This window comes from Calypte anna, chromosome 8 (genome assembly GCF_003957555.1).
Source record: "Calypte anna isolate BGI_N300 chromosome 8, bCalAnn1_v1.p, whole genome shotgun sequence".
In the NCBI taxonomy this organism is placed as follows: domain Eukaryota; kingdom Metazoa; phylum Chordata; class Aves; order Apodiformes; family Trochilidae; genus Calypte; species Calypte anna.
In genome coordinates this window covers 26933329-26959298 of record NC_044254.1, presented here as the reverse complement: position 1 = coordinate 26959298, position 25970 = coordinate 26933329, and the positions used below count along the sequence as shown (strand labels likewise).

Below are 25970 nucleotides of genomic sequence, written 5' to 3'. Positions count from 1 at the left end.
TAATTATCCTAGACAGAGAGTTATTTGTAGAGAACATCCAGTCTAAGGTGAAGGGATTCACAAGAAATCATAGCCCCTCATAAATTCTCTGCTGTTCAGCAACACCCTTGTCCCTGCTTGTCCTTTATCTTAAATCACAGCTGGCTTAGGCTGCTGGGGAAATGGTACCTCAGGCAAGAGAGATGCCTCCTCCCTGGGGGGATGGGGTGGAGATTTTATCCTTGTGTTTGACAAGGAGGAAGAACTTTTTGAACAGACTCTAAAAAGGGAGGGAAACTTCTCCTAAGAGTTTACATTTGCTCCTAAGCCAACTGGGGAGGGTGGGTGCTCAGCCTCCAGAAGTCATTTGGCAGCCTGTGTAACAATCTTTGTCTCCCTCCTGTTGCCCATGTAGAGCCTGAATGCTGCAATGCAAACTTTCAGATATCTGAGCTGCCATCTCCTCACCCCACTGATGGAGTCCAGACCATGCCAGCTCCCAGGCCCCTCCTGAATCCCATGGGGAGAGCCAAACTTCAGAAGAGCCTTTAGCTAGACCAAGACTGCAAATTTGCAGACAACACTAAAATGGGAGGGAGTGTGGATCAGCTGGAAGGCTGGAGGGCTCTGCAGAGGGACCTGGACAGACTGGAGAATTGGGCTGATTCCAACGGGATGAGGTTCAACACGGCCAAGTGCCGGGTCCTGCACTTTGGCCACAACAACCCCATGGGGAGCTCCAGGCTGGGCACAGAGTGGCTGGAGAGCAGCCAGACAGAGAGGGACCTGGGAGTCTGGATTGACAGGAAGCTGAACATGAGCCAGCAGTGTGCCCAGGTAGCCAAGAAGGCCAATGGCATCCTGGCCTGGATCAGGAACAGCGTGGCCAGCAGGTCTAGGGAAGGGATTCTGCCCCTGTACTCAGCCCTGGTGAGGCCACAGCTTGAGTCCTGTGTCCAGTTCTGGGCCCCTCAGCTCAGGAAGGAGATTGAGGTGCTGGAGCAGGTCCAAAGGAGGCAACTGGGCTGGTGAAGGGATCCAGCACAGATCCCGTGAGGAGAGGCTGAGGGAGCTGGGGGTGTTGAGGCTGGAGAAGAGGAGGCTCAGGGGAGACCTCATCACTCTCTACAACTCCCTGAAAGGAGGTTGGAGCCAGGGGGGGGTTGGTCTCTTTTCCCAGACAACTCTCAGCAAGACAAGAGGGCAGGGTCTCAAGTTGTGCCAGGGGAGGTTTAGGTTGGAGATTAGAAAGAATTTCTTTCTGGAGAGGGTGATCAGGCATTGGAATGGGCTGCCCAGGGAAGTAGTGGATTCTCCGTGTCTGGAGATATTTCAAAAGAGCCTGGATGTGGCACTGAGTGCCATGGGCTGGGAACTGCAGTGGTAGTGGATCAAGGGTTGGACTTGATGATCTCTGAGGTCCCTTCCAACCCAGCCAATTCTAGGATTCTATGATCCCTCCCTGCCCTACATCTTAGGTACCTGGCACCAGGCTGCTCAGCTACATTTGCCTCTAATTAAGATGAGAGCTCCAAATCCTGCTGGTATTTGAATCCTTTCCCTGGGCACAGAGCAAGGGTTCCTCCTTTCTTTTAAATATTGGCAGCACAGGCAAGAGGGGGAGGAGAGGTCAGATGATTGCTGCTGCTGCACTTTTGTGGAATGGCTTCATGATTACAGGAGTTAGAAGGTAAGAAAACCCAGCAGGTTCATTAAGTCCTACAAGTGTCCACAGTTTTCCTGAGAGCTCCTTCTGAAATAGGTTCTTAGGTTTTGAGTTTATCGTGTTGCAGAACTCAGCAAATTTTGTGGGGAGTTTTATTGAAGTGGCAGTAAAAACCAAAACAGGAAAACCCCACCAACCCATACCTAGGCTATTTTGTGGACTTCAGAGTCATTTATTTACTTGCTAATGAAATGCTCACTAACTGCAGGCTGCTCACACCTATTCCTGTTTTAAAGGAAAATGCCTTTACTACTGTAAACAGAGAAATTAATCATAACTATCTTGTTCTACAAAACACACTTGGCTGCAATGGGGAAGGTCTGAATTTTTTTTTCCCCTTCAAATAAGGAAAGTTAAATTACTTAAGGGACTACTTAGCTTCCACTAGTGCAATTAGATTAATGTAGGAGGAATTTTGATTTATTTCCAGAGATGAATATATGTTTCTAGGTCAGTAACTCTATTTAGAACAAAAGATCTGAAGATTTCTCTGAAATAAATCCAAATGTACTATTAGGTCTGCTGCTCTCCATTTGAATGTCAGTTTAGTCTTCATCAGGATTTTTTTTGCCCTTTTCTTGCAAAATGGCATGAGTCCAGAGGTGTTCAAGTTCAGAAGTAATAAAGGAATTGGGAAAGAGGAGAAGAGGTAATAAAATGGTGATCTTCATTTGCATTGCCAGAGGACTGATGCCAGTCACCTTAAACCAGGAACATAAGCTAGGAGGGGACAGATAGGGAGGCAGTGGTGGTTACTGGCAGTAAAATACTCCCCAGAGCAGTAGAAATTAAAGTTAACAGTGACACATTGAAAAGTATGATGGTATTGAACATCTGGGCAATGAAAGAGCAGAGAGAATTCAGTTCTGATCATGTAAAGCAGTGCACAGAGAGGGGAAAAGAGTAGGAAATTTCAGTGTACAGTGGCAGGCTCTCATTTGTTAATTGCCACTTTGGAAAGACATCTGGAACTTGAGTTCTGTAAAACCAGTGAGGCAGTTTCCAGTTTTCCAGGGTCCTTTGAGCAGAAGCCACGTGGGGTGTGTGAGAGGTGATGGGAGAGGGAGCAGGGGGGGACCCTGCATGGTCAAACTATGGGACCCCAGGCTCCAGGGTGCTTTGTGTGGGATGCTTAAAGTTCAAAGAGCAATTGGGCAAGTGAATTAAAAAAGTATCTTGGAATGACTGATTTACAAAGTTGTCCCTTGTTGCACAGGAGTCCTTGGTGGTTGGGAGGGTATTTCATGGTGATATCACTGATTTTCCATCCCACCAAACTGAAGGAGCTTTATGGCCTTAGCATCCATCTCTTGTGAGTAGATCTCCAGAGGGTAATCCATGTTTTGGTTGGCATTTGTTCATGGGTGCTGTGGTATGGAAGTTCTGCTTGAGATGGTGCCATTTCCAGGTCAGGTTGTCCCTTGAACTGGGATTTTTAATAATGAGGTGTGAAATATGTTCTCAGTGAAATGGTTGGGTTTATATCATTAGGAGAGTGAATTTGATGAAGTTGGAGTTTGCTGCTTGTCAGATCATGACACCCTTGGTAGGAATCAAGAACAGATTTCTGGATTTGGCCCCTTGTATGCAAACAAGAGAATGTATCATAAAAGTTGGAACTTCTATCAACTGCAACAAAACTGCAATATGTGCAATATGTTGCTGTAGCGGGAGGAGCCATTCTTGCTCCTGAAGCTCGACGAGCTGCTGGTCTCTTCCAGGACTCCAGCCACCACACAGCGCTTCCAGGGTAGAAGTGTAGCAGAAAGAGCCTTTCTTGCTCCAGAGGCTCAACGAGCTGCTGGCCTCTCCATGCCTCACACCAGAGTGAGCTGGGCTGCTCTCTGTGGATGTGTGTCCCACCTTTATTGGCCCCCTGGTAATAGGGGGCCTGCCCTAACCAGGCACAGGTGGACTCACACCCACTCTTTGGCAACTCGAGGCACCTGGTTTATCTTGTTTCTCTACATGTTGCAGTGTGTATTACTGGGCTGGTAATGTGTCTGTTGACAAACTTCATGGTAGAATTAGTAAAACTTGACCTTTGGAGAATTAAAACCAAAGAATTAAGATTGAGCCTCTCTTTGAATATTCAGGATGCCATGGGAGACTGAAAATAAACTGCTGTTTCTGGTGGAAAAATATCCTCTGGCAAACTTAAATATGAATTTTTAGGAACCTGTTTGTATCTATAGTAGATTTAAAAATAAAAAAACCTCTTTCTACCCATTAGATGTTCAGTATCATATAATGAAAGGTGTTCAGATCAGTATAATAAACTTTCTTCTTGATAGATAAGCTACCAAAGGGACCTTATGGTAAGTGTGGTTAAAAAAAAAAACCTGAAAAGGCCCCAACTTTTCCTCTTCCTCAGGAATCCTTTCTTCAGTCCTTGAACACCATACTGGGACCCTGTCTTTGTGTGCCCCACTTCTGACATCAGCTTCCATTTACAATCATTTTTAGTGCAGTTGTGCAGATTTGTGTCTAATTACCCAACAGAATCTGAATTTTCAGCCTGGTAAATGATTCTGTGTGTGCCATGTACTGTGGTTTGCATGTAAACAGTTGTTGGAAAGCAAAATAATCCTCTCCAGTAAAGCAGGATGAGTTCTGAGGAGTGTTCTCTGTTTGCATCTCAGGAACAGGATGGTCTCGTGTTTCAGCTTCTTGGGGGTTTCTGTAAGGTTCCCTGTTATGTATAAACCTGGTTTATTCCTCTCACCAACAGTGTGTATGCCATTGTAATCTGAATACTACTCCTGAAAAATGGTTTAGGCTCCTTTTGTATTCATGATAGATTTTATGAACCTTTTTTGTTGCTGGTGATGTCAGCAGAATCTCTCTATTGAATAATGGATTAGATGTTTAATCAAAGTTCTGTGCATTATTATACAACTCACTTCTTTCAGCTTTCTCCTGAAAACTGGAATTAAAAAATTTGATTTGCAATGCAATTGAGTGAACACCTGAAAAAGAAAGCTCATTTATACAGTTTGTACCTCTGCCTAACAACATGCAGATATAAAACACAAGGTGTATATCCAGCAGGCCTTTCTACTGGAAGCCAAGGAGAGTTTTCTGCATCAGTAAGAAAAGAATACAAAATTCAACATAATTTCCACTGACTCTCGTGTACTTCTTTGTAGTTATTCCTGCAGATGATAGTTTTAAAACATCTGCTTGTCCTAATGTTGCTTTTCTCAACATCAGTTGAGATGTGGCTGCAAGACCAGTTCAGGTCCCCCCAGACCCTCTGGTTTAGCAATTACATCTGGTTTTATTCCAAATTATGGTTTTGTCCAGCTGTCTTTTAAAACCATTTCTGTGAGTTGCTAGGATACATTTCTAAAAGTGGAAACTTTATACAATCTCAATATGAAAAAACCTTTCTATGCCACTTTTTGCCAAGATTTCCTTACAAGTTTACCCATCTTTCACAATTGTCATCCAATCCTGTTCCTTTGTTTGCTATAATCAGGGAAACACAGAGCTGATTAAATGAATCTTTTTCTCTGCTATTATTAACTCCTTTGCTGAGCATCCCCGTGGCATTATTCTGATGGATGGTTGGTCAGCTCAAGCCTGACCAGGGCTGCTCCTGTGAGTGTTGCTGGATGGGGTGGTTTTCATCAAACCATCACCTTTCTGCACATGCACACACACACATTCTGCTGTAAAAACCCCTAATATTTCAGGTGATGAAAAGGAGAAAGCAGATCATTTGAAATCAAGTCAAACCCAGGTGTTTCCCTTAAGGAAAGTGCTGAATTTCTAACTAAAAAGTTTACAATCTATGTGAGGGTTGGGCTGAAGAGGCAGTGGCAGAGCAGCCAAATGGCAGGATCAGGCTTTGCATAATAAATTCTTTGTCATTTTTTTAATTTGCTGCTTGCCAAAATGTGATCCCAAGACTCCCAAGTCTTCCTCATCTTAGAGCACCTGCTTAACTTGCCTTGTCTTACCCTGGTAGGTTTTTTTATTATAACATTAGTCCTTAAACTATAAGGAAAGTTACATTTCATGGTGGTGGTAAAGAAATTTCATCAATGCATGGATCTTCCATTGTGTTTAAAGGCAGTAGGAGTGTCCCAACTTGGAAAAAAATGAGTAAACCCAATATGGGAGTTACAGAAGAGCTCAGCATATTATTGTGTGCAACCTTATCTTGCACAGCCAGCACACACATTATTGGGTGTTACAAGTATGAGGAGAGTTTGTTGATTTTAACTTTGCAGCATGAGACTTTGCCTTCTTCCACTTGCAAGAAGCCATAACAAACATTGTAAGAACTTGGCTAAAAATGGATATAGTGGAATTAACCACCTTTATTTTCAGTGGTTCATTAACACACACAAATTCTGCATAGAGTGGAGTCTACTCAACCCATTTCCAGTGGTGCATCTGTTTTTTAGAAAGAATTTCTTTACAGAGAGGGTGATCAAACATTGGAATGGGCTGCCCAGGGAAGTAGTGGATTCTCCATCCCTGGAGATATTTAAAAAGAGCCTGGATGTGGCACTCAGTGCCATGGGCTGGGAACTGCAGTGGGAGTGTATCAAGGGTTGGACTTGATGATCTCTGAGGTCCCTTCCAACCCAGCCAGTTCTATGATTCTATGATTCTATGGTAGAAATCCTTTTTCAGCACCTGAATTTTGACCAGTTACTTTAGGCTCCCTATTGTTGCTTTTAATATCAAATAGATTTTATTTTTGTGATATAATATGGGGAAGAGGGATGGGGGGGGGGGGGGGCGGAAAAAAGAATTGGCATTTAGATTTTCAAATAATTTTTCTTAAATGGAAGTTGTGAGATTGTTAGCTACCATTGTGATTCTTTCGAAACAGCCCAATAGGCAGTTAAATAACTGCTATGGACATAATCAACAATTAAATTATATTGAATGCCTGCAGACTCCATCAGAAAGGTCTAAGGGAAAACTATTACCAGTGAAAAAAAACCCATAGCATTTAAATTCTGACATGAGAAGCAGCCAGACAAAAGGAAACAAAGATCACGGTTTGATTACCCTTGTAGAAGAACATTTAGAAAATGAATATTAGGGCCTTGGTAATTGAAAGCATTTAAAAGTGTTAATGCCTTCCTTTGCTTTGATTAGAAAGGTCACAGGCAGAACATTGCTGTGTGCTGACGTGGTACCTCCAACAAGTCCAGTGGTGATGGCTGGGATGTGCTCAGCTCCTGCAGGTCTTGGAGGACTAAACCCTGGGACACAGCTTCTTGAAACAGCCAGAAACATGAATTTGTATTTAAAAGCTTTTAGGAGTTATTGAGGACTTAGAGTGTCAGGATATAATGATTATTTTTTTTTTCAGGTGCAGCCTTTCCTGGTTGCTTAAAGCCAAGCTGAAGGTGTGTTAATGCACAGGGGTGTACAACCAGCAGAAAGTTTGAAGTCTTGTGTGGCTTTATTGTTCAGGGACATCATTTTTAAGTAGTGAAAGATAAAGCCATTCCTTCCTTTCTGTCCTGGAAGCAAGGTATCCTATAGATTATGGACAGGTATAAGCTATATGACCTTGGAGAGCCTGCATGAGGGGTTTGTGCCCTCTGCATCTTGCTGTGAGCATTGCTCTGAGGAGAGTCTCTTTCTTTTGACTTACTAAGATGGTGCTAAAATAGCCTAAAACAAAACATAATAAAGCAGAGAATTAGGCTCATAATTCTTTTTGCCTTAGGAATGATAATACTATGCATTTTTCAGCTCTACCTTCTGGCACTGTATTAAAAGATGAAATACAGGCTTAGGCAGCAGTTACTTGGGGAAGAAAGTTAAAATATTTCACTCCTGCCAATCCTAAAGTTTTTAGGGTATTTAAGAGGCATTTGGCTGTTTAAAAAGTGGAATCCACCATGTGGTTGCTGATAAAAGCAAAAGGACTGGTAAAAGGAAGGGGGAATCAAGCAGGGTGCTGTGGAATGATGAAAATGTGATCCTGAAGATCTTTGCCTGCTCTTGTCTTGATATCAATTAGTCACAGGTAGCCTTGGTTAGGTAATGAACTTTTGTATTTCCCAATCCTGCACAAATGTTACTGCAGCTCAGAGTCATTCCTGATCCCTCTCTGGAAAGGGTTTAGGTCTTGGTGAGCATGTGGGGGATGTAAATCATTGTGTGTCCCCCTTCTCTTCTGGCAGTGTTTTGATATTGATGGAAAGGCTTTTGGGAGTTGGGGAATTGGGGAAGCCTGAGCCTGGTTTCTTGGGTCTTGAGGATCTAAGCTTTGAGGAAAGACAAGCTCAAAGTGTGGCCTTTCCTCAGTAAGTCCATCAATAGTGCCTTCTCCATCCAGCTGCCTGTGTCCCCCTGACCAATAAAGTGAGAACTTTATAATAAAATTGAGATTTAGCTGAAACTGCTCTGAATATTCAAGTGTTAATGCAGGAAAAAAACAGCCATAGGGAGGGATGAGGTTTGCTTTGCACTCTCCCACATACCCCTATGGAGTGTGTGATTGTGTTGCTCTTGTTTTCTTGGGAAAACAGACTAAAAATAATGGCAAATAAGAAATAAAACCAATTTTGTTGCTGAATAGTACGTTGTAAGGGAAAAATATTACTCACATCTTTGGATTACCAGAGTATTTGAAGCTGCAATAACCCAGTTGTTAGCAACCATAATTTAGATGTTTGTGGTTTGGTTGTTTTGTTGTTTTGATTTTTTTTTTCTTCACATAAATATGACTTATTTGAAGTATGTTGAATTAGGAAACTCATGAATAAATATTTTGACATAATCAGAATTATATGGCTAGAAATTGACCTACATTGCATGACAGATGCTTCAGAATCCCCCAGCTAATAGCATACTAACCTGGCATAGCAGTGCCCTATCTTATACTCCACTAAGCTGAATACAGGCATTAAATTATTAGATTGTTGGGGGTTTTTTTTCATGGAGATTAGACACAGTCAATTTTGTTTGTAAATGAATAAGTTCTAGGCAAGTTATTGAGAAGGCATTGGAATAAAGTCCAAGGGAGGACTCGTGCATCATTTGACCAATGTTTTTAGCATGGTCAAGCAAAATACTCTTAGAGAAGAACCCAAAAATGCTTGACCCTACCAGCCATCAAACAACTTGATCATTACACCAAGTAGACAATCTTACACTCTTCAGAAGATCAGCACAGCTGCAAGAAGTATAATAATATTTTTAAAGCCTGGTAATATTATAATGATATAAATAGAGTGTTTCCCCTGAGGCTGTTCTTTACGCCTGTGTTGAGTTCAGAAGACTAATCTGATCTGTGTGGCCTTAAAATTAATAGGACAAGGATTTTATACAAAAAATCCTGACCTCAGATTAAAAGGTGTCTTCTCCTTTTAAGTTTATATGGAAATTTGTTTTAAACTATCTTCCCTGTTATTTTAGTAAAGCACAGGCGATTAAACTATTTAGGTTCACATAGCACAGAGTATAGTTTTCAGGCTTCAGAAATCTTTGCTGTTCAGTTCTAGCACAAGAAACAGTAGTGCTTTTATTAATTAAGTACAGTTGCTTTTTATTTCTAACATCCCTCAGGGACCCCCTCAACTTGGTGAGGTTGCTCAGACCCTCGTCAAGCCTCACATTGAACATCTCCAGGGTTGAGGCCTCAGCTGCCTCCTTGGGCAACCTGTTCCATTTTTCCACTTCCCTTATGTTACAGAACTTTTTTCTAACATCCAATCTAAAATCTAATTTAAAGCCATTGCCCCTCATCCTGTCACTCCAGGCCCTTGCAAAGAGATTCTGGAAGGTCTCCATTAGATCTCCCTGGAGCCTTCTTTTCTCCAGGCTGAACAAGCCCATCTCCCTCACCCTGGCTTCACAGGAGGTGTTCCAGATTCCTCCAGATCATTTTCCTGGCCTCCTCTGGACCTTCTCCATCCAGTCCATGTCCTTCTTGTATTGGGAGCTCCAGAGATTTTTCCCTCATTGAGCATGCAAGAAATTTGGGGATGTTAATCACCAGATGGACCTCCAGCTGGGGTCTTATCAGAGCAAAGTGGCAGAATAATCAATGCAGCACCAGAAACAGAAGAGTTATCCTGATACCTCCATGGCACTACACACAGGAGAGATGCACAAATCCCACTTTTTTTTCCTCTGGAATGTGTTTTGGCACGGGGCTGTTTCCCTTCTTGTCAATGCTTTGCCCAAGGGTGATTGCTGGCAGTGGTCTTTTCATTTCTGCCTCCTGCTGCCACTTTGACAATAGGAATGGCAGCAGGAGGCAAAAATGAAAGGACCAGACTGAAAGAACACTTTGCCACTGTTGTAATTCTGAAATTGATGGTGTTTTTTTAGCCCAAAGTCTCAGGGAAAACAAAACAAAAAAAAAAGCTGCTTTCCTCTTTGCCTCCTATTGTTTTTCCAACAGGGAGAGATGTTTTCTGATGCTGCAGAGGCAGTGGGAGGCCAAAATGGGAATAATTTTCTTCCTGAAACATTGGAGAGCAAAATGTGAACAATTTCAGCAAGGAAAGAGTGATTTGGTTTTTTGTTGACTGCTATGTGGTGAATACTGGTATTTCAATTTGGCTGTGGAAAATAAAGAGCAGCTGTTTTCTTACTGAATTAATGTGCTCGTGGCATAATTCCTACAAATCTATTTGCTGGGGGTTTTAACATGTTGTTTTCAGTCGTTTGCTTTTCCTGTGTGAGAAGAGGGCTTTGTAGGGCAGGTACAGACTTCCCTTCTGAAGCCTCCTGCTGCCTCTAATGCCACAGCCTTGAGCCCAGCTTTTTGGGACAGAAACTTAGGGGTCTGCACATTTCAGAACTGCATTTTTTACTCTTATCATGGCTAATAAATCTAGACATGATTGCCAGTGCCACTAATTCCTTAGGAAAAAGGATGCAGGGGGGGTCTGTAGGTGGGGAATGCTGCAGCTTTTATGCTGGGGTCTTTGCTCAGAGGTGTGGAGGCTTCAGTGTTATTGGGGTTCAGGGAAGTGGGAGGGGAGTTGGAGAGAGCTTCAGAGGAGGCCAAGTCAGAGAGATTCATGTTCTTTGAGATTGATGTTCCCCTTCTTTTTCCTAGAAGACCAAGTCCCATGATTCAGGTGAGATTTCAGCACTGAACCAAACTGCTCAAGGAACAGAAACCCAAGCACCAGACTCTGCAGTTGGCAGATGTTGATGTCTTGTTGTGACCTACATGTTCTAACTCTTCTAACAAGTACTGGCATGAGTCTTCCATAAAATCAAAGTTCTACATGGAGAAGGAAGGTGGCTCAAGGAGCAAGGCTGGGAGGATCTCACCCCCTGTGTGCTGGCAGCACTGGTGTGTGAGGAGCCCTCAGTGTTGACAAGAGAGGGTAAAGTGTAAATCAATTAATGGTTTTGTTCCCCTGCTTTGGCTGGTATGGGCTATTGCATTTTTCTTTGGGGACTTCAGTGTCTGTAATTAGTTCTCATGACTGGAAAGATTTTTCCCTCATTGAGCATGCAAGAAATTTGGGGATGTTAATCAGCAGAGCATAACCTTTTCTTAACTTACTCTTCCTTCTTGTCCTGGAGAATTGGCATTTATCTTAGGGCAGCATAAGAATTTGGTATTTGGATGAAGGGAACTGATTCACCACCCTTTCTCTTTCTTTGTACATAACAAAACCTAAACTCTTTGGTAGACTCATCAGCAGAATACATTTGTAGGCTTTGAAGTGGAAATTGTGAATTTATGTGTCTCAACGTGACTTTGGGGTGCTGTGTGTACACACAGCCATTTGTCTGTGGCCTACATTAGTTAAAGTCTAATTAAAGTTGTTGCTGAAAACTACATACTGAAAGCCAAAGACAGGTAGAGACATAAAAGCACTTTTTTTTTTTTTCCTAAGTTCTGAGATTTTTTTAGTTCTGAGAGGATATTTACTTGACTTTGTCTTCTTGATTTAAATACTTACCCCAGTTTTGGAAAACAAGGTGAATGAAGTTTGCTAAAGGATCTTCTGTCTTTTAAAGAGGAGAATCCCCAGATACCTATCCTTCTCCCTTCCCCTCGAGTTGTCCAGAAAACATCCTTTTTATTCTTTAAAATCAGAAAATGGAACACCAGGTTTTCCTTGTTTCACTTTTGGTCATTCCCCAATGGGCTTGTTGAACATGGCTGATATCTCAAAATGAAGTTTTATTGCAAGGTCTTATTTTGCTTTAAATCAGTGTGGAATTTGGAATTTTAGCTGCTTCTGCATCCAGCCTGTGCAAAGCATCTCAGAAAATGGCTTTCAAAGATTTATGAAGACTTGCGTGGTACAGAGGCTGAAAGGAAGTTTAATTACATTCAGCTTTTGGTCATTTCTGAGGCTGAGGGTGTGCCCATACACTGTCATCTCAAAGACCATCTAAGAAAATAAAATTGATAAGTGAGCCTTCTGGCTAAAACTAAAATGAGTGCTTTGTCATCTGCTTGTGGAGCAAATGTGCTCCATCACTGCCATCCCCATGTGCTTGCCCTGTGTTCTCCATCTCTGAGATTTGTCCCAACTATTTAATCAAACATTATATTATACTAAGGCCTCTTCTGTAAATAACTGCATTTTTTTTCACATTCTCACATGTACTTCTTTGTGCTATCAAGAAATAATTTACCTTGGTTCCCCCCCAGCTGCTTTGCTTTGGAGACAATAAAATGCACCTGTTATTTCCTGGTGCAGAGAACAAAGTGTGAAGATAAAAACTGGGCAAGTGCAATTGCAGTCACCTTATGAAGGACATCTCTGCTCATAAAGCACTGCTCCAAGACAGCAAATAATATGGAAACATCTTACTTGCTTACCCAGGAAAGTTGGTTCTAGGAGTGGGGATGTGGAGGTGCCTTCCAGTACAGTAATTCACAGGCTAATAATGCCAGAAGCCATAAAATGTCTCAGTTGGAGGTTACTGTGAATAGCAGTTGGGAAGTACTGCTGTGATGATAGTCTGAATGATGATTGAATTTTCCTGGAGAGCCCTTATCTCTGTTTAAAACTGTAGGTAATGTTTTTAGATTTAACCGTAATAGAAGTTCATTGAGTCCTCAGAGTGCTTTCTGTGTCCCTCTCTTTAAATGTTTTATTGTTTTCTGCAGAAATATCCTCAGTCTTTGCATTCAAGACAGGTGTTTGTGTTGATGTCTAAACAGGGTATTTTACTTCTTCTCTCAGCAGAAGGACCAAGAGGATGGAAGCACCAGAACCTTCTCTCTCTACTTTCTCAGCCTAGGAGGCTCATTTGCTTCCCAATGGCATTTTATTAATGAAGTACAGTTGCTTTTGACCCCCTCAACTCGATGAGGTTGCTCAGACCCTTGTCAAGCCTCACCTTGAACATCTCCACGGTTGAGGCCTCAGCTGCCTCCTTGGGCAACCTGTTCCATTTTTCCACTTCCCTCATGTTACAGAACTTTTTTCTAACATCCAATCTAAAACCTAATTTAAAGCCATTGCCCCTCATCCTGTCACTCCAGGCCCTTGCAAAGAGATTCTGGAAGGTCTCCATTAGATCTCCCTGGAGCCTTCTTTTCTCCAGGCTGAACAAGCCCATCTCCCTCACCCTGGCTTCACAGGAGGTGTTCCAGATTCCTCCAGATCATTTTCCTGGCCTCCTCTGGACCTTCTCCATCCAGTCCATGTCCTTCTTTTATTGCAATGCTCCAGCTGGGGTCTTACCAGAGCAAAGTAGCAGAATAATCAATGCAGCACCAGAAACAGAAGTGTTATCCTGGTTCCTCCATGGCACTACACACAGGACAGATGCACAAATCCCACCTTTTTACCTCTGGAATGTGTTTTGGCACGGGGCTGTTTAAACTTGTAGGTAATGTTTTTAGATTTAACCGTAATAGAAGTTCATTGAGTCTTCAGAGTGCTTTCTGTGTCCCCCTCTTTAAATATTTTATTGTTTTCTGCAGAAATATCCTCAGTCTTTGCATTCAAGACAGGTGTTTGTGTTGCTGTCTAAACAGGGTATTTTGCTTCTTTTCTCAGCAGAAGGACCAAGAGGATGGGAGCACCCGACAGAAAGAACTTCTCTCTCTCTAGTTTCTAAGCCTAGGAAGCTCAGTTGCTTCCCAGTGGCATTCCTGGGCAAGGACATCTCATAGGGAGAGGTGGGATTCTTGGTTGGAGGAGGTTTAAAAGGCGATGAACTGAGGTTTTGTGTGCTTGTATCTTTCCAGTATAATTACATTCCAGTATAATTAATAGAGTGGACCACAATGGGGTTCACTTGTTGACCCTACAGGAAGCTGGCTGTAGATAAAAGCACTCCAGGAGACATCTTGCAGACTTTTTAGGAGTTTCTCTGTTAGTTGATTAAAGGAGAAGTTTGCATTTAAATTGTACTCATACCAATTGTACTCTGTAACCAAGATCTGGTATTGGGTCATTGTATAGAGACAAGAGGTACTTATTCCCTATAAAACCTCAACATGTTTTTTAAGTTGCAGTCCACCTCCATAAGCAGATTGCCTCTCATTACATCAGTAAATCTTTTTTCAGTTGCTAGGAATTGTCCTTTAGTGATGAAATAAAGTGTGAAATCCAGAGTAGATCTTCATTTAAAAGACAGCAATGATAGCTGGTGCAAGCAGATCTTGCTGCAAATGTACTCTGATCTCTTGAGATGGATTCTAGATCTTAAAATTAAGCCCTTAAATAACTCTTTTGTTAACGAATTTTTTTAAAAATGGCTAATTGCAAGAAACTCACTAGAGAAATCTGGTTAGAGGCTGCTTGTGGTAGCACCAGAGTTTAAATTATGTGCACCTATACTGCTAGAGAGGATGTGTTTTCTTTTCTAAAATGTGAAAGGAGGAATTGGGACTTTTCTGTGTCAGATCTCAAGGTGCAGCACTGCCAAATAAATGATGTGGCAACTCTGGCTCGAGCAGGAAGAGTTCAGTAATTCTATTCATAGGTAGGAGGACGTGGGAATTGGAGGAGGTTTTTTAGTTTGAAAATCCCAAAATAAACAGGATGCACTGAATTTCCTTATGATTCTGAAGAAAGAATTACATTCTTGAGGTTCTACAGTCTGGGTATCAAGATCCTTTTTGTTACAGACAGTTTTGAGCCCTCTGTATCAGACTTGTGGGTTTGTGAAGCCATTGAGAAAAACGTGCCATCAGGGAGGATAATCTGAGCTTTTCATGATTCCTTCATGAACTTCTGTTTAATTGCTGCTGTTCTGAAACATATATATAATTACGTATAAGTATTTTCTCTTTAACACCTGCTTATCTATTTTTTTTTCCTAGGGAAATCTGTAGTTGATTAAAATTACCGTGAATTCTCTTCAGATAATTGGTATCAGATGAAGCTGGGTGCCATGTGTGCCTGTGTATGTGTACATAAAATTATGGTTGCATATATATGTGGACATAGAGGGGTATAAATGCACAACTAACAGGAAATATCTTTAATTTAGCAATTAATTCCTTTGGGGGGGCATCCAGGAGGTCATTCTGCACCGCAGTGTTTTGTTATCTTCCCCTATAAAAATGCTAATTGTCCCCAGGAAGATGTGGGCTGTTTATAAGTGTGTGTGTGATTGTTTTGCAGCCCTGCAAGATATAAGGAGGTGTCATTTCAGGTTTGTAATTTGAATGTGTGATGGGAAGAACTTTGACAGTTTATTAGTTACAAAAGGGGAGAAAAAAAACCCCTCACCCGAAACCAAAGACAGTGGAGATCTTCAGCAAATTGATTGCCAGGAGCATGTTATTGACGTTGAGGATAATATCATTATGTATTTTACAGTCATAAAATCAAGAAATTCAGATTATGCCCCCAGGGCTTCACACATTTAAATAAAGGATATAGCCATTTCCAGGGCTATTGGTTTAGATTAGCGGGTGCTGTGAGGAATGGGGAGTGTGTTAGAAGAAGGGAGAGGAAAAGCAACAATGTGCTTACTGCAGGGATGCTCTGGTTCCTTTTCTTTTCCTATTTATGAAATACAAATACAGATCCCCTGGGAGAATAAACAGCATTTAAGTGTTAGCATATCCACACAGTGTTAGCTTGACGCTCTCTTAAGCTAGGAGCCAAAATGAAGTGTAATCCTTGGCTTGCACCATGAGTTGGGGATGAGTCTTCTTGAACCACACAAGACACAGTGCTTGGGAAGAAAACCTGGAGAGCTGCAAAGTTAACAGCATTAGGAGGAGTCAGGTAACCTAAAGCAAACCCAGCTGTCCTTCATGTCAGAGTAAAACAACAACAACCCCATGGGGAGCTCCAGACTGGGCACAGAGTGGCTGAGAGCAGCCAGACAGAGAGGGACCTTGGAGTTTGGATTGACAGGAAGCTGAACATGAGCCAGCAGTGTGCCCAGGTAGCCAAGAAGGCCAATGGCATCCTGTCCTGTATCAGGAACAGCGTGGCCAGCAGGTCCAGGGAAGGGATTCTGCCCCTGTACTCAGCCCTGGTGAGGCCACACCTTGAGTCCTGTGTCCAGTTCTGGGCCTCTCAGCTCAGGAAGGAGATTGAGGTCCTGGAGCAGGTCCAGAGAAGAGCAACTGGGCTGGTGAAGGGACTGGAGCACAGATCCTATGAGGAGAGGGTGAGGGAGCTGGGGGTGTTCAGGCTGGAGAAGAGGAGGCTCAGGGGAGACCTCATCACTCTCTACAACTCCCTGAAAGGAGGTTGGAGCCAGGGGGAGTTGGGCTCTTTTCCCAGGCAACTCTCAGCAAGACAAGAGGGCAGGGTCTCAGGTTGTGCCAGGGGAGGTTTAGGTTGGAGATTAGAAAGGATTTCTTTCTGGAGAGGGTGATCAGACATTGGAATGGGCTGCCCAGGGAAGTAGTGGATTCTCCGTGTCTGGAGATATTTCAAAAGAGACTGGATGTGGCACTCAGTGCCATGGGCTGGGAACTGCAGTGGGAGTGGATCAAGGGTTGGACTTGATGATCTCTGAGGTCCCTTCCAACCCAGCCAATTCTATGATTCTATGAAAAGGCCTGAATGGCAGGTGATGGGCTGCTCTGATGGTCATGCCTTGGGAGCAGCTCCCCGAGAAGGTCCAGGACCCACTGCTGGTGGGTGGGACCCAGGGAGTCCCCACCTCTGGTTCTCAACCCAGACTGCTCTGAACTCCAACTTCTGCAGTAACTTATCAGCCTCTTGGGCTTTTTACCAGATCCAGCTCAGGGTTGAATGGACCTGAGGTACTTGGGTTGAGTCCTTGGAGGCTGGGGTTGAGGATTGCCTCTAGCTTGCTTTGCAGAATCTGAGTTTAATTAAGGTATGTTGCCTTGAATAAAAATGAGTGTGTTAAAAACCTCCTTTATTAGTGTTGCAGCATATTTAGTGAGCTGGATAAAATACTTTTCCACTGATGCTGATGATAAACCTCTCTCTCATTTAGATGCAAGCCCAGAAGCACATTGCATCACCCAGCCCTGGGGATTTATTGTTCTCTTAAAAAACTGTTGAAGTCCAAGTGCAATGTCACAACTCAGCAGCAAAGGTCACGTTTTCCCACACACACAGGAGCAGAGGCTCCAGCTGGAGCACAATATGGCTTAAAGGTGAACAGTGACATCTATAGAAGTAGATGAAATAATTACTCTTACATTTTAAGGGCCTCTGAGGATTATAAATCTATATACTGCAAACAAAATAGTTCTTTGCTTGTGTCAACAGTGGCTCATTTTCTAATTAAAACTGATCACCTTTCTAACCTGAATTAGTGTGACATTGTTAGTGGTTTGGGTTCTTTTGCTGTTGTTGCATTTTTTCTTAATTTGAGGCATGAGAATCCAATAGCTTTTAGGGTTTTTTAATAATATGGTTCCATTTTGGATGGTGGAAGAGTTGTGTTGAGTTATGAACAGCTTGGGCTGTTTCTTTACTTATTGAAAGATACTTATAAAATCATTTCAGAGCAAACCATTGGAAGATGCTCATTGGTCTAGAAGTTGTAATACAAAAAATTATACTTAGGATCATTTTAGTGGTTCTAGTCCTCTGAAAAACACTGGGCAGATGCCTACCTGCACAGGGTACTCTGGACATCTGAGGTGGGCATCGGTTGCTCCCCTGGCACAGCTTTGGCAGCAGTGGTCTTCTCTGAGCCAAAAAATCCTAAAATGACATCTCAGGAAATCTACATTGTGGAAAGAAAGAGTTGTCATTAAACATGCTTCTAAATTTTGCTGGAGATTATGGGCTTGTAGGGATTAGAGACTTCTTTATCTTTAGTTTTCCCTAAAATCTTTACTGTTGGTTTATGAATGTCCCTGTCCCTGCCCTTGAGATGTCATTTCTAGTTTGAGGAAGGCAAACTGAGAGTGAAAGCCCCAAGGTTCAGTGTCTTGTTACTCAGAGAAAAGCTCCAGCTGGAAGTGCAGCTTCCAACCAGGATAATCCAGGCTGGGACCGAGCATGGGAGGTAGCAGGGGGTGGCTGGAGAACCAAGGGTGGCAGCAGATCTCAGGGACCTGGGAAGAAGAAAAGATTGACTCTGGTTGATCCATGGTAAGAAAGGGGCAGGACTTTTCTGGATGGGTTTCTGGCTCAGCTCTTTGGTTTAGTGATGTAGTGTTAGTCCTCTGCCTCCTCTGAAAAGCTGAAAAATTACAGCCTCATAATTCAGGCATCTTTTATTTATGCTATTTCAAACACAAAAGGAACTTTGTTCAAGAACTGTCATTAGAAAAAACTTTTTTTAATGATGAAATTATGAGGAGAAACCAAGGAACTGGGGTTGTTCAGCCTGGAGAAAAGGAGCTTGGGGGTGAGACCTTCTTGATCTCTTCGACTAACAGAAAGGAGGTTGGAGTGAGGTAGAACAAGAGAAAATGGCCTCGAGTTGTGCCAGGGGAGGTTTAGATTAAATATTAGAAAAAATTTCTTTACTGAGAGTGTTGTCAGGCCCTGGCACAGGCTGCCTAGGATGGTGCTGGAGTCAGCATCCCTGGAGGTGATTAAAAGCTGTGCTGAGGGACATGGTTTAGTGGTGGCCTTGGCAGTGTTGGGGTAATGATTGGACTTGATCTGAAAGGTCTTTTCTAACCAAAATGATTCTATAATATGTTGATGAGAGTCTGGGCTATGGGCCTTGTCCAATGTGCAAATGAAGTATCACAACACATAAATCTCCCACTTCCTGAGGGCTATCAAATCGACCACTCTGACAGTGTTTCTCACATGGTCATTTTCCAAACAGGTCAAAATTTTTTTTGTCAGCACAAGTTACAGCACCAAAATTTGGAAATAATCATAGAATCATAGAATTGGCTGGGTTGGAAGGGACCTCAGAGATCATCAAGTCCAACCTTTGAACCACCGTTGCAGTTCCCAGCCCATGGCACTGAGTGCCACATCCAGTCTCTTTTGAAATATCTCCAGACACGGAGAATCCACTACTTCCCTGGGCAGCCCATTCCAATGTCTGATCACCCTCTCCAGAAAGAAATTCTTTCTAATCTCCAACCTAAACCTCCCCTGGCACAACTTGAGACCCTGCCCTCTTGTCTTGTTGAAAGTCAACAAGACGTTTGGCAAAAGAGCCCAACCCCCCCCGGCTCCAACCTCCTTTCAGGGAGTTGTAGAGAGTGATGAGGTCTCCCCTGAGCCTCCTCTTCTCCAGGCTCAACATCCCCAGCTCCCTCAGCCTCTCCTCATAGGATCTGTGCTCGAGTCCCTTCACCAGCCTGGTTGCCTCCTTTGGACCTGCTCCAGGACCTCGATATCCTTCCTGAATTGGGGGGCCCAGAACTGGACACAGGACTCGAGGTGTGATCAGGGGAGACCTGGGTATACACTGAGAAATGGTGACTCTTGCAGGTGGCTGATTTATAGCATAGGGCAGTGTGTTTGTGCCTTCTCTGTGCTTTTTCATGGGACATAGGCTCTAGGATTTTATGGATGAATTTGTAGTCTAGTAATTTGAAGTTTCCAGCAAGGTTTAAAATATCCACATGGTTTTTCAGGTTAATGGTTTTTCCCAGTCATTTATCCCCAAAACATTTCATTGTACTTTATCTGGGTCATAATTGACATGGGACTTGTGCATAAGCAAAGAGAGCCACAAGTTGTGTTTGAATGGGCTATTCAGTCAAGGATTTAGTTATGTGCAGCAAAATAGCTCATAGGTTGGAATAAGTATAAGTGCTCAAACCAGGAAAGGAATGGGAGGTCTCCATATCATAACTCAGACCCAGGAAACACCCTTGGACACATCTGTGCTCGTGCAATATTCTTGTTTATAATCAAGATGGAAATTGTTGGCAAGAAAGCTTTTGAAACTGGACTTACTGCAGATGAAATTGATATTTTTGTGAGTATAAAAGCCATGGGAAAGCCCACTATTAACATGGAACTTTGTTGTGTCTTCAGATGTTCCCCCTCCTGCCCCACTTGGGAGCTGAAAGTGGAAAATGGTTTTGTGTTGTTTTTAGCTGATGGTGCCAACATCTGCCTTGGCATTTTATTGGGTATTTTCATTTTGAACCAAATACAGCTTTGAGTTTCTGATTTCTTATTTGTCTCTCATTTTTTAAAAGTCATATAAGAGCAGATTTTCTGTGCAGCTGTAAAGAAGCAGATATAATTGATTTTTTTTTTTCAGTGCCTACATTGGACCTTTTAAATAGGAATCAAGTGTGGAGAAAATATGAGCCCAAAATGTTCAAACAGAGGTGGCTAATACTAGATTCATACCTAGGGTTAATTTATAGCAGGCTCCAACTTTCTATTAATTTTGTGCAATAGCTGGAAGGATGGGGCAGAGTCTGTGAGAAGAGCTCCTATGTGGATCCATTTTAGCAATGTCAGTCTGTGTTTAGGTGAATTTTCTGGTGGAATCTATTGGGTCCAATAAACTTCAAATTGTTTAATATCTATCTCACCTTTTTTGTTGTTGTTTTTTTCCCCTGCTTCTTTGTGCCTCGGATGTTGGTTGCAGTTATTTACAGTTCACTGCTGGGGTTTTTTTTGACATCTTAGAAAGAAGTTCCAGAGACAGCTGCAAAATATATCTTTAATCAATTTTTGCAAGGCTGATTCCTCAACTAACATAATTTTTCTAGCTAAGACATGGTATAAACTCTTCTGCAGATACTCAGGGAAAAAAAGCTTCTTGACAAAACTGTTCCTTTCATGAATTGTTGTAGTGTTATCATTGTTCAAGCAAGCCTGAGAACTGTAATTTGGGTACATTGGGCCTATCAGTACTGTGCTATCTTGCCCCCTGATTGCTCTTTTATTAAGCAACACCATGTGCTATTTTTTTCAACTTCTTGGTGAGTCTGGGAGAGCTGAAATTGCTCGTTGTGTTTTCTTTTCTGTAGGTCTAGAAGCAGAAAGAATAGGACAAGGAGTCAGTATTTCTTGGGTGGGGGAGGTTAGACCAGCAACATTCTCCAGGAAATAACATCATTGGGGTTTGCATCATCCAGGCTGTAGCTGTAAATATTGGTAATAGTGGATAGATGAGTCAGGATAGGAAGAAATGTTTCTGTTAGGGTTTTGGTGTCAGAATGAAGAATTCTCAAGTGTATTGGGAATAAAACAACCCATAAAGAACAGAAGTTTTCAGATCCATGAGGTCTGATTCAGGGCTTCTCTCTCCTCTCTGCAAACCTCATTTGTGTGCAAATTTCCTGCAGAAGATTTTGTGTGGCAACAATTCCACTGGGAATTCATCTGAGGCAGCAAGGCTGAGAGGTTTCATTCAACTAATGCTTTCCTCCTAATGCTATTTAAATGTTCACACGTGTAGGTATCGAGGTAGGAGTTACATCCAATTTGCCATATTATTCCAAGTGTTTATTCCTTTCTTTTTCCTTTGCAATTATATGAATGTCCCTTGTGTCTTTTCCAGGTCAGGATCGTAGTGAAGCCACTTTAATAAAGAGGTTTAAAGGTGATGGTGTCCGATACAAAGCAAAACTGATTGGGATAGATGAGGTTTCTGCTGCACGAGGAGACAAGTTATGCCAAGACTCCATGATGAAGCTCAAGGTACAGTGGAACTTTTAATGTTTAATCATAATTTCTGCTTCAACTTTTGCTCATTCTCCTTTCATGACCCCCGAGTCACACTCTGGTTAATTATGGATTGAAATCAGTCAATTTTACATGAACTCAGGGCTGGTGTTGCTTCCCCCAGTTTAATTTTAATACATTCTCTCTGAGGTTGGTAGTTATTCATGACTGACACCACTGCAATTTGTCCACAAATTATAAACAGCGTATCTGCACCTTGAGTAATTTTATTAGGCAAAAGGGGAGATAACCCACCAGGAAGAAAAATGATTTATCAGAACATTTTCTACTACTCCTGAGTGCTACTCAGCTGCCTTTGAGTGTTATCTTAACTTCTGTTGGAACATTTAAAAAGGGGTGAGTGAGGTTGAGGGGTGTAGGTAGCCAGATATAGGGAGAACTGATGTGTTCTCCTTGGAAGGACAGTGTCTTACACCAGGAACAGCAGCACTGATGGGTTACAGAATCAGGAGGCAGTGTGCTGAGGAGACAGGAAGGATGAAGAGGATTCCCTGGAGTTTTGGGAAAGAGATGGAGCAGTGACAAAAAAGCAGCCTTTGAGTAGGCTGCAGACTTGGAGAGCAGACAGTCTGAAAGCACAAGTGGTGTGGGAGGGTGAACACTGTGGGATGTGTCAGACACCTCTCTCTAGCTCAGCCTTTTCTTAAAACCCTCAAAGAACCTGAGAGCTCTCTGAAGGAAGCATCATTTAAGGAGCCCTGGGAAAGGTGAAGAGCTGGAGTGGTTGAGAAGGAAGGAGAGGATGTGTTTTTCTTAAGTGTAGTTTGGGTTTCCCTCCCCTGCCCTGCAGGGTTACAACTTAGGGCTAGGAGTAAATGCTTGGGAGTGTTTTCCTCCCTTTTTTTTTTTTTTTTTTTTTCTTTGATTTTCATGTTTGTTCAATGGAAGGAACAATCTCATGAGGGTCTTAAAACATTCGTTATTGGGGTTTCAATTTATTTACTGGTGCAGTTGGTTATGTTTGACCTTATTAAAGTGTTACTGGTCAGGGCAGGTTCTGGAAAAGGTGGAAATAGAAGTGATTATTACACTTAGTGTGGGAGATGCACATCAGCAAGTTCACTTAAAAAGTAAAAGCCTGAGATTAGGAAAAAAATGAGCCCTTAACAGAAGTTTTCTGCATCAGTGGTATAATTTGGTTTTGAGAAGATGCATTTATTAAAAAAGCTCCATTTTCTTATTCCAGATGTTTGCCTATGAAGTAAGCTAGAGTTGTTGGGGATTTTTGGTTTGGTTTTTTTCCCTTTTACTTCTTCTTGGTATTTTTTTCCTTGAAAAGAAAACAAAGCAGCTTATAGCTAGGAAAATGACCTTCAGCTTCCATGAAAACAAATTTCAAGGAGGATTAGCTCGTGCAGGGGTTGGAAGTGGGAGCATATTTGAAATGCTCTCTGGGTAGCATAAAGAGATATGGTACCTTGAAAATGGGAGGAAGCCAAAAGTAAGAGGGGGAGTATTCCTGGAAAGCTCCTAAGTTTTCCTAGAAAAGTGATGAACTGTATAGAAGCAAATCTTTGTGTTCTTCTGTGGCAGCTGGAAGAGTAATGAAAGCATCCACCCTGTTTTTTGTTTCAATAGGGAATTGTTGCTACAGCTCGATCAAAAGGGGAACATAAACAAAAAATCTTCCTAACAGTCTCCTTTGGGGGGATCAAGATCTTCGATGAGAAGACAGGGGTAAGTGGAATAATCACCTGGTGGAACAGAACTGAACCTTTTCATGGATATTTCCTAAAAAGCATTTTCTGGTTGGGCACTAGTATTTCACACATAAAGCACCTGGCAAGCTTGATAATGGGGTTATCATACAGCAAACCATTAGGTGACTGAGGTGTAGAGTGTAGCATGAGGATCTGGTTTGTTAGAAAATCTTGCCTTTGTTGGTTTGTTATAAAATCTACTTCTCTAGAACCACCTGAGCACACAGATGCTCCTGATGTGCATCAAGAGTCACAGCTTTGAGTCCAGAAAGTGTCAAGAAGGGATTTGTTTCCCTTCTGCCAGATAAAGAATTGCTTCCTGGAAATACCAGCCCACTTTTTCGTTTGTAGAAGCCTTTAGCAGCCCAAGGTGCAGACTGGGTATGGATTTTCTCATCCAGCCTGGACACATCTCTGGGCTGATACCTGAAAGACTGAGGTTGCTCTGGTTGAGAAGTTGCAGGGAACCTCCATGCCTAACACAATTTTCACCACAGCAATATCATGTTTGATTTTTTTTTTCTTAGATTGCTCTGAAAGAAGAAACCTAAGCAAAACATTATACTACTTAGATCTAAAGAGACAACACACAAACTGTTTTAATCCTAATTAAGAAGATTTTTGCAGCAGTTTAAGCTCTGCCTTGAATTTTAAAAAGCTCTTGATTTAATCTTTTGAAAGATTAACTATTTAACATGATGCCAGAAATAAAACCCTACTAATGATAGATGAAATTATCTTTGCCAGTTAATTTATATTATTAGAAAATCAATGTCATTGAGCTCACTGATACATAATACAAGTAGTTAGTCATGAAAAGCTCATTTGGAATGTGTTTTGTACAGCATGAGTAAGGAATTCATACAAAAGCAGTGTTGAAGAGAAGGTTGCTGAAGTTACAGCCTGGCCTCTGAAGACAGGAAAAGTCAGGACTGGGGCTGGCAATGCCTGGTTGTTTCTTTTACCAAAGAGATATTAGGGTAGTCCAGAACTCTGAGATGAGATGACAAGCCATGAGATGAAGCCAGAGAGTACCAGCTTCATCCAGTGTACAGAACAGAGTCTAATGCCCTAAGGAACATGGTAATGTTTTGTTTTCTTTGTCATCTGCAAATTGCACTGAGGCCACAGTTGCTTTCCTCAGGCTTCTGTCTTTTTCTTGAGGAAGAAAAACAAGAAAAAACATGAGACTTGTCCCGTGGCACTCATCTCTGAATGCTTCACAAGCATAGGATTTATTTTTGTAAAATAAAGAGGGAAATGGAGATTCTTTTAGAAACAAAAGTGTGGTTGGGCCAAGTTGTCTTTCCTGCAGCATCCTTCACACTCTCCTTTCTGCAAATAGTGAGGTGGAGACATGAGAACAACTCTTTCATTTCATAATTGACACCCAGTATTCTAAATCCAGCATCACTACATCATCCTTACAGTAACCCTGCCACTCACTCACTGGGGCTTACACTGAAACTTTTAAAGCCACCTTCCAGATGTCTGTCCAGAGTGATGGACAGGAGTATTGAGTTGTCCTTCTTGAAACAGGACTGTGACAGAGGAGCTTTCAACACCAGTTTTTACAGTGTCCTTTTGAAAGCAGGACAATTGTGCCAAGCTTTTGAAGCAGAAGTGTAAGAACTCATCTTAACATCCACCATTCCTTTGGCTTTTTCACCACTTTGGCTCTTTCCATGTCCCAAAGTTTGGTGTTTTGACCCATTCTCCTCACAGTCTCTCTCCTCATTCTTCCTGTGCCTTTTAGTAGTTATGTGCAACCTCAGTACCAGGCCAGAAGCAAACCTCATTTATTGTTTGTTTGGAAAGGTTCTTCATCTTTCCAGAGTGTCTTTTCTTCATTTTTATCACGGGCTATTGCTATCACATCTGCCACCAGTGGCAGCCTGATGTGATAGGGAAGAGAAAAAAAAAATATTCTGAGAAAATGTAGGCTTCTGGATGTTGTAGGCTCCTATTGGATTTTAATTTATCAGAATCAAAAATCAATTTGTAGCTGAAAACTAGCAAATTTTTTAAAATTGACAGTGTCATAGCTGACTTCAAAGAGATGATTTAGGGGAATTGCTCCATAATTCATTACAGCTGAAGGGCTGCAGTTGGGTTACTACTGAAAATGATAAGCAAGGCTTTTCCCCCTGTTACTTTATAGCTCTCTTTAGTATGTTCCAGACATAAAATTTATCAAAAACTATTGATTTTAATAATGCTATTATTATAGCTTTAGGAATTCTGCCCTTTGAGTAAAATTATCCATGAAGGAGATTAGGCTCAAGGTGGAATATCATTTGGGAAGAATTTATCTCACCAAGAAAAATACAAGAAGGATTTTCTGTGAGTTTGCAGGGTAGATGAGATACAATTCAGTTGAGCTATAGCACTGCAACAGAAATAGTCACACTTCTCTCTTCTATTTCATTGTTCTCTTCCATGGATTAATACAAAAATAAGTCCCTTCATCCCCCTTTTCAAATTTTTTTCATTGTATTTAGGATGTGATAGAAGGGCCCTGCTTAACCCAGCAGCCCTGTAGGTACCTGTACACTTCTATCA

At 42.0% G+C, this 25970-nt stretch overlaps 1 protein-coding gene across 1 annotated transcript in view; it reads left to right on the top strand.

The window, feature by feature from the left end:
• DAB1 (DAB adaptor protein 1) overlaps nt 1-25970 on the top strand; it is a 105331-nt gene that overhangs the window by 31262 nt on the left and 48099 nt on the right. Inside the window, exons 2-3 of the mRNA XM_030455215.1 lie at nt 21524-21663; nt 23287-23385. Of these exons, the coding sequence (XP_030311075.1) occupies nt 21524-21663; nt 23287-23385 (239 nt within the window). The remainder of the gene's footprint in view (nt 1-21523; nt 21664-23286; nt 23386-25970) is intronic.